The sequence below is a fragment of the Halichoerus grypus genome, chromosome 2, assembly GCF_964656455.1.
Source record: "Halichoerus grypus chromosome 2, mHalGry1.hap1.1, whole genome shotgun sequence".
In the NCBI taxonomy this organism is placed as follows: domain Eukaryota; kingdom Metazoa; phylum Chordata; class Mammalia; order Carnivora; family Phocidae; genus Halichoerus; species Halichoerus grypus.
Window position 1 is genome coordinate 83888030 of NC_135713.1, and position 9789 is coordinate 83897818.

Consider the following 9789-nt stretch of genomic DNA (forward strand, 5'->3'; position numbering starts at 1 on the left):
AGACTTCAAGGCAAAAAGCATATAAAGACAGTCACTATATAATAACAAAAATATCAACTTACCAGGAGATAAGCTAAAACAGAGTTTCAAAATATATGTAAAAAACCCTGCTAGAACACCAAAGAGAAGTGAGGGATTTTAATATTCTCTCTTTTCTGTATTTAATATATCAAGTACATGAAAATTAGGAAGGATATGGAAGATATGAACCACAGAGTTATTAAGCTTGATCTGAGGGGCATAAAGAATATACCCCCAACAATCAGAGAATACAATGTTATTTTGAGCACAGAAGAAAGGTTTATAAAAACTGACAACAAATTCCAAAAATTGGGTAGCATCTAGTGCCTGTATTCTGATTACAATAAAATTCATTTATAAATTAACAATACCAAAAAACAAAAATAAAGCAGCATCACTTGGAAATTTTTTTAAAAGGCCCTAGACAGAGGGATACCTGGGTGGCTCAGTTGGCTAAGCGTCCAACTCCTGGTTTTGGCTCACGTCATGATCTCAGGATTCTGAGATCAAGCCCCGAATCAGGCTCTGCCCTTAGCATGGAGTCCGCTTGTCTCTCTCCCTTCCCCCACTTGCTCTGATTCTCTCTCTCAAATAAATAAATAAAATCTTTAAAAAATAATAAAATAAAAGGCCCTAGAAAGACTCATCAGTCAAAGCAGCAATTATTATAGAAATCAGAACCTGAATGATGTAAAACCTAAGTGGAGGGTTTAGGGAGACTTCCTTAAGGAAGTACCTATATTAGAAAATAAAAAGGCCACAAGATTAATGTGCTAAGGATCCAAAAGAAGTCTATAAAAGTAAGAAAGGAAAAGAAATGTTAGGGGCTGACACTTGAGCTCTAGTACCTTCAAGGTAAATTTAAATCCTCTTCAGGAATCTAGAGGAGGCCAAAGGAGCAAAGGAAGAGGGTATCCTTCATGCACCCTAATCATCAAAAATTTGGGTTTCACTTGTGACAGTATTAGCTAATAGCAGCTAAAATCTAGGCTATTCTAATGCCTTTACATGTGTTAACTTCTTTGATCCTCATAGCAACCATTTAAAATATAAGATAAGTACTATTATTACGCTTATTTTCTGATGAGGAACCTGACATATAGATTAAATATATTTGTCAAGATTCGACCTCAGAAATCCAAAGCCAAGATACAAACCTAAGCTCTCAAGGTCCAGAGTCCATGTTTTTAACTAAAATACTAGATTAATATTCTCTATTAACAAAGGAATCTTGCTAGGAAAGATCCTGTAGGAAAGATAATTTTAAAAGCCACTGTATCTATATGTCCTATCATATAAAAATGTCACTAAATGAAAAATGCACATCTTTATTTTCTTCTATGATCAAACCTAGCCTCTTACTGGCAGCATAGCCCACTCACCAGCACAGTCTACTGAAGAAACCAGCCCTATACCTAATGCTTAATGATGTTACAAGAACGGTCATATTACGTAGAATTTCACACTCACAGTGATTTTCCATTTGCAAGGTAATTAGTTGTCGGCGTAGATTTTATTTGTGGATAACACGATACTTTAATAAGAGTAGAAGCAATGAAAGAAGGCAAATAGGCAGCCCTAATTCTCTCCATGCTTACATTCATCTCCTAGGGAGGGAGGGAAAAGGAGTTAGCTGTCTACAAGAGTAGGGTTAAGATTTCTAAACAGAGTGCCAATGAAATCATTAGGATTTTAAAATGTTAAAAATCACTATAAAATCTGAATTTTGAGGTCAGTAGCTAAAATAAAATGTAAAACTAGAACTCACCCACTCAGCATGTTTTTCAAGTCCATGTTAGAGCGCTTCAGTAAACACTGATTGAATGAATGGCCAACCCCCAATATAACAGCACTCATGAATATTAGTGAGAAATAAAAGGAAGATGAAGTAAAATCCCCTAAGCCAAAACAGCTTCTGGAAATTCTATTAATTATATTATTTCAAGTTCTCAAGTAATAGGTATAGCACTGACTTATAAAAACTAGGGCATTCTAGTCACCTAAAAACAAGAACAATTTCCTGAGTTTGCTAACTTTCTCCAAGAAAGATACTTAAATATTATATAAAACTGCCACTCAGGATCAAATTGCTTTGTAATGGTATTCAAAGATTATCTCTAATTATTTATAATTTTGGTAACAAATGTTCAAAAGAAGTGAAGTCCTGATTGAAGTTTGGAAATATTTTTATTATAGTGAGATTTTCAATGTAATGCTACCTGGTAAAACAGATCTACTTATATTAGGAAATTTAAGATAAGAAGTCAATTTATTTTAATATTAATAGAAATGTTTTTTGTGAGACACCAAAAAATAATAGATTATGATCATTACTGTGATCATTACGGAGTGGATAACTTTTGGATATTAAATTGAAGACCTGAGTTTGTTGCTGTTTTTAATTTTGTTGACTTTTATAAATCTTCATTTCATCTATAAAGTAAAACAGTTAATAACTTTCAATCATGTGGTTAAGGTTACATGAATTAATTCATGTGAACCTATGTTGTAAATCACAAAGTACTAAGCAAATACATTTTTTAGGTTTTTTCAAAAACCTTAAAATATTTTGCCTCCACCAAAATCAGACAAATTTGTTCAAATTTATTTGTTCAAATTTGTTCATCTTATAAAGTACACCAGACCCTTTCAGGAAATTAGTTAAGGTTTCAGATAAACAAACGCATAAATGCACACACACACAAACACACACACCAGAATTACTGATATCTGATAAGACTATACATTAGTGAACTGGACTTGTCTTTTACCTAAAGCCCAATTCTCAATCAAGTGATTTATTGAATTGCCCTCCTTAACGAAACATTTTAAACCCTCTGTAATTTGTCTTAGAAGCAAAAATATTTTTTTTTCTCATTTTGGTAGTTCAACCCATATCATTTAGGTGAATCCCTACTGAAAACACAGAAGTCATTAGAGAACTGAATTCAGTGTGTATCAAATAACATCCAATCACATTTCTGACGTTAGCATATCCTAGACAGGTCAATTATTGTGCCAGCCTCCACCATACTTGTTTCTTAAGAAAAACCACAGCCAGGGGTGAGGGAGAAGTCATTGGCTCCAAGTTCTTCCTTTATGTTGTTTTCTCACAATCTGGCCCTGTCTTAAATGTCTTAGTTAATTGGCAGAAGTCTATGCAAGGAAAGTTCCAAGCGACGAACCTTCAAGCCACACCTGATACATCTGCCCCATAACATGACCCTGAGCTTGAAAGGAGGCATAAAAGAAAAGGGATACGTTTCTCCTGAATGCATCCTGGTATTTTATCCACCCTCCCAAGTGACCCAGCAATTCTACTCCTAGATATATAACCAACAGAACTGAAAACATATGTTCACACAAAAACTTATATATAAATGTCCATAATATAGTAGTCAAAAAGTAGAAACAACCCAAATGTCCATCAATTGATGAATGGATAAAGGCAGTATATTCATGTAAACATACAAAGAAATACTGTTCAGCCATAAAAAAGAATAAAGTAGTGATACATGCTACAGCCTGATAACTTTGAAAATAGCACCATGAGTGACAGAAGGCAGACACATAAGGCCACATACTATAAGATTCCAGTCACATGAAATGTCCAGAAAAGCCACATCTGTAGAGTCACAGATTGGTTGCCAGGGACTTGGGGGTGGGAGAGGATGGGGTGGGAAAGCTAACGGGTACCGAATTTCTTTTTGAGGTGATAAAAATGTTCTGGAACAGAGAGTGGTGACAGTTGTACAACTCTGTAAATATATTAAAAACCACTGAATTACTCTTTTTAAAAAATCCAACCAACCCTGCACTTCCAACCATCTCTTTCTCTTCTTTCAACAGCTGCAGTCAAGTTGATCTAATGTGTATCTGGGACAAGACACCTGGATCACTCCTCCCTCTGCACCCCTGATCCAAGCTATTCCCTGGGCCCTTCTCTCTACCTCTCTCCACTCCCTCTTCTCCACCATTCTTCAAAGTCCAGATCAGGTCCCACTTTTTCCACAACACTTTCCATCCCTAGCTGACTAGTGTGCCAAAGGACAGATAAGCCTTCTTTATTTCATGCCTGCTCACCAACACTGCTGAATTTAGTTGAATAATATACAAATGACTAATTATAGGTGCAGATAGGGCTTTCTCTTTATATCAGAGGTTGGAAATATAAAAAATAGTGCATTCTTTCATATACGTTCTCAAATTATATTGATCACTTGCCAGGCTTATATCTGAAACACTTCTCTTATGCCTTTTCAGTGAAACATTATTTGAAAAATGAGAAATGTATTATTTTATTTCCAAATAATTAATAAGTACAACTTGGTAAAAACAGTGTTGCATAAAAAGATGAGCTAAATTGAATTACTGCCCCATGACACGGATTAAAGGATAGTTTCATTCCAATTATCTTAACAAAAGGATTATCAAAACATACAGTGGTACCTTAAGAAGAATATGATATGTGCACGAAGTATATTAATAGTACCTAATTATCAGAATTCATGACTAAAGAAGCTAACAAAATCTTATCTTCAATTAGCACACAAATACAAACCCTTGAATTATGTCCACAGTATGCTTCAGAGCACTTGCTCACTTGTTATAATGCTTAAAAAAATTCTTTTCTCTTTTACACATATTCCCCAAAGAATTCTTTCTTGCAGAAAGAGTGCAAAGTCAATATAAATAATTAAGAATTGCTTCTTGTTAATTTTGAGTCATCTCACTTAATTCCCTCTATATAACATACATACCTTCTGTTCACTCTGCCCAATGCATGCAGAAATAAACTATTAAGAGAGCCACACAATGCCTTTTTTGAAGTTGTATTTTGAAGCTATTCTATTTGAAGCTATTCTGTATCTTTCAACCTGTGCCACAATTTCAATAATGACTATTTAATAATTACAATCATCGCCTTATTAGCGTGGCATTTCATTTTCCTTGCCTTATGGCACCCCGCAGTTGAAGGCAAGGAAAACTCTCTGTTGATTAGTTATTTAAGAGCAGCAACAATAACTATGCTGGAGAGAAGGCTACTTGGAAAGGATTACACGGGAGCTGGAGCTCAACTGCCTCAGACAGAGAGCAGCAAATTATAAGCCCAAGTACTTCATTGCATGTAACCAAATTGGCTAGTTGAAATGCTAATTGCCTTTCAGCAAAACTAAAGACAGACAGGGGACCTTGTGCTTCAGAGAATGAAATGCATTTTTACTCCACTACTGCACTATTGTCTTGCTGAGAATCATTTGAAATCTATTCATAAAGGTAGCTCTTTCCCTAACCTTTAAAATGTGGGAAATTTATTTAGCCCCTACCAGCACCTCCAAAGCACTGATGTGCCAAGATGTGAACAGATGGTTGGATTTAAGCCACATTAAGCCCCTAATAAAGTAAGGCATGAAAGAATTCTATGTTCAAATATATAGCACAAATCAAGAAAATGTGCCTAGGAAAAGGGAATTTTGAATAACAAATACATTTATGAATTAAAGTAATCAAATAACATCATCTTTAAAACATCAATATTTTCAATGTAATTATATTCAAATGCATATGGAAAGAGCTATCATTGCCTATCTCATAGAGACCCCCAGCCTCCCTTTATACCTGATAATTTTGTATTAGTTCAAAACTCATTTATGGAGAATTATTCCAACAGCCAGTTTTCCCCCTTTATATGAAAAAGAGTCCACTTGGGGTTTTCAGAATCCTGAATAAATGAATGAGAAATGCCCTATCAGCATCCTGCCCTCATTCTGAGGTATAGCCAGCCTTACGCCTGACCGAACCAGAAAGGGCCCCATGACCACCTGCCCAGCAGCTGGGGGAGGGACTTGGTCTGGTACATTTTAAAGTGTATAGTGTGTCACAGTAGAATCAGAAAACACAGCCTTTGTATTACCACAGCCTCCTGTGTCCCAGCTCCACCCTTCTCCTCCTCTTCCACACCTCCATCGGGGCAACAGAGCTCGGGTGCTGTGGCCTCTTGTGTGGCCTGACATCCTGACACATTGGGGAACCCTCCATACATGCAAAGATGCCTCCTGTCCACCCCCCATCCTGCTTTGTGAAGGGAGAAAAACGGGCATGCATGCATGGGGAAATCAACTTTCTGTAGTACTTCATTCTGTATGAGAGTTTTTATCTTCATTTCTCAACAAGTACCATTATTTATGTAAAGTTTGAGCTTCCTGAGAGTGATAGAATACTAAGACTAAGTAGAGCTTTAAATTGTAAACAGTTCCAATAAGTCATTCAGCTCTCACCCTGATTCAGAAGGAGTTATGGGGAAAAAAGACATCTCTCTGGCTAGATGTTCACCAAAATCTTTGGACAGTGGAGTTCCAGGTGATTTTTCTTTCTCCTGTACTGTTTGAATTTCCTACATGATTTTGTATTATCTTTATAATGAGAAAAAAAGTTACTTCCAAGTCAAAGAGAGAGATAGATGTACACTCAACTGCATGTAATACTAAGCTGTTTGACTTTTCCCACAAAATCAGGGAAATGCCCATTCAAATCTCTCCCTGGTCACACTACATTTTATAATCAAGTTAAGCAATCATCATCTAAGGAGCTCAATATGCTTTAAAAGCATCCATAAATTATCTGGTTGCCCTCTATGTGAAGTAAAAGTAATGACAGCACAGTGCTTGCACAGTGCAGATTTTTGGACCCAGTGCATAAAATAATGACTTATCAGAGGTAAGTACAAAGCCTATAACAAATTCAATATATTAACAACTTTGCTCAACTCTAGAGATACTAGAGAAACATATAGTCCCTGGCCTCAAAGATTTAGTATCCTAATTGGGCAATCTTGAAATTTGCAGTAACAGTAGGACAGAAATATTAAAAAAGAGCACGAGGCAGTGCTTGGTTGAGTGTCAATAAATCAAACACGTAATGACCAAGTTAATCAGTTATCACGCTTCTCACTTACTAGTTTATGGAAATGTCCAGGTGACTCAAGTCATAAATGCAAAAAGAGAATCTGTGACTTTAAGTCTCTCAAATTTTCTATGTTTCAGTTTCCCCAAGTAGTTTTGAAATAAAGGGGTTGATCTAGTTTGGCTCCAAATTTCCTCCCAGTGCTTAAGGAGTGTAATGGTGTATTCACAGCCTATGACTTTCTGAACATTAAAGGATCACACACCCAATCTAAGGCAAAATGTATTTTCTTTGTGGGTCCTCCCAGGTCACAGATCTTTCTGCCTCAGTTTTTTTACCTGCAAATCAGGATATTAGTATTTGATGATAGATACAAAGTTACTCTTTTTAAAGGGCCTAGAATTCCTAACATACAGTAGGCATTCAGTAAATGTAGTATACTATTATCATTCACTGTGGGGGCATGAACAAAAGGGTTTAGTCACAGCTAATTCTGTTGTGAACACTCTTTTTCTTTGGGTAGAACATGGGCAAGGGCACCTGCAAGTAGAAAGATCTATGAAATACTTTGCCTCACACTAGCCTCTGCCTTACTGTATTATTTCTAATCGTTATTTTTATTACCATCAAAGTATTTGTGTTCTAAATATGTCTCACATTATCCTTTTCCAACAATGAATATAATTGGCATTCAATATTTGATATGTATACAGCATAAAACTATAACTGCTGTTATTAAAATATAATAAATGTTGACTGATACATGATTTCTATTTCTGATATCAAGACTCAATGTTGTTCCATAATTTATCTGCACCTCATTATGTATTTACATTTTAGTCTAAGATTATTTTTAGTTGATGTTTATAGGTGGTTTCAGCTTTTAATCATCACATTCAGTATAGAGTAGAGCTTAGAGCACTCAGGAAGGATCCTTGATCAGCTTTTACTAACTGGGGAACTTTTCCAAGGAGCTTAAACTTTCCATGCCTCAATATCATTATCTGTAAATTGGGATAATACTAATCTATGGTCTTGTGGTAAGTGTTAAATAATCTATATAAAGGGCTTCTCAGAATTCATTACATAAGAAACATTCAGTATGGGGTGGCGGCTACTGTGACTCATCATGGAAAAAACATGGAGATAGGATTTGATCATACTTATTTTTAGTGTACACATGTTGGCTACTTCTTTAAAAAAGTTATAAGGAAGCTTATCATTTCTACCTGAAATAAGTCTTTTCAGTCACCTGGTTCCATCCCTTTATTTTGTAAATGAAGAAAAATCAGGTGCAGAAGGATGGATGAATGTCCAAAGTCACAGTAAGTTAACGGCAAGCCAAGACATATCTAATTGCATATATTTAAAAGATTTTATTCTATCACAGTTCATACTGTATCTGGCACTCCCTATAGAAAATCACCCCCCCCCCCAAATTTTTGGTGTTCCTTTGCGTCTTGACTAGAACATCTTTTTTAATGACTTTTTTTTTTTGTTCTATCTAGCTGTTTTGATAAATGACACACAAAAGGGAGGAAAAAGCACTTTAGTAATGTAAGGTAATAACTTCAGAATTTTTAAATAATGCTGTATTAGCTAAGGTATATTTTTTTAGCTTTATCCTAATGGTTCGTAATTATGCATTCTCATGATTTGATATGAGTAATTTCTAAAAGTTACATATAAACACATTACACACATTTTTAAAGGTAGTGGATTTCATGAAATGTTAAAAGTCGGTTTAAAATAAAAGTTACAACGAGTAAGTTAGTATTGCACCTTAAAATGAGTTTCTTCCCCCCATGAACAGTAGCATAGTTTCTTAGTTTTAATTTTAAGAAAAAAAATCAATTTTAAAATAGCTGAAGACGTTAAAAATGTCTAAGCTTTTTAAAAAAATATATTATTCTGCGGCTCCAGGCTAATCCCAAACTCCCTGAGATCAACATATTTCACTGAAAATTCTTCGATACAGCAGTTATTTGTGAACATAAGACTCCTTAAGTTTATTTCAACGTTCCCATTATTAATTATTACCTGAGGCGCGCCGTTCTTGGTCGGTTATTTTCCAAGCAGACGTTTTGAAATTAAAGCTAGGGTTCGGGTTTCAAACAGGCAGAATGAGAGGAGAGGAAAGTTTTCCCTCTGCTCATTCCCACTTCGCACCTTCCTAGAGATCAAGCTGCTTTTGAAGGGGCGGCGGGCAGAAACGGAGCGCTCACCGCCCCTCCGCAGTCCTGAGCAGAGTGGACGCTGACATCTCCGCGGGATTAGAGGCAGCCCGGAGCTCGGGGTGCACGCCCTGCCTCCGGCGCCCACGCCTCCACCTCCAGCAACAGGTGCGGGAGCAGCCCCCGCCCCCGCCCCCCCCCCCCGCGCGCGCGCAGCGCGTGCGGCGCCGCTCCCTTGTAGCACCGGGATGCTCGCAGCACCATCCCCCAGCCATGGCCTACCTAGCCCTGGGGACACCGACATCCGCGCGCGCCCTGCGGTCCCCGCCGGTCCCTTTCGCACACCGTCGTTCTGCCTCTCGCTCGCGTCCCCTGGCTTCGCCGGGGCTACTGGTCCTCTCTCCCACTGTCGGGTCAAGAAGGTGGCTCCATTCTCCTCCCCTCTCTCTCCTCCCCCTCCATTCTCCGTCTGCTCCAATAGGACTCGCGGCTCCCCGGGCTACGCTCACCTGACCAGCGGAGCGGGGGTGGCTGCCCAAGGCAGCGCGCCCCCGTCTGCGCAGCGGGCAGCCAGGTCTGCGCTCCGGCGTCGGGAACACCCTGCAGGGGCCATCCCTAATGGACTATTCCGGCAGCGAGGCGCTAAGCTGACCCGCCTGCGCGCCGGAACCTCGGAGTCTGAACTCGTCCG

At 37.9% G+C, this 9789-nt stretch overlaps 1 protein-coding gene across 1 annotated transcript in view; it reads right to left on the reverse strand.

Moving 5' to 3' along the window:
* ADGRV1 (adhesion G protein-coupled receptor V1) overlaps positions 1–9525 on the reverse strand; it is a 506902-nt gene extending 497377 nt beyond the window's left edge. Inside the window, exon 1 of the mRNA XM_078067071.1 lies at positions 9381–9525. Coding sequence (XP_077923197.1) covers positions 9381–9402 — 22 coding nt within the window. The 5' untranslated portion in view covers positions 9403–9525. The remainder of the gene's footprint in view (positions 1–9380) is intronic.
* Positions 9526–9789: the final 264 nt, after the last annotated feature.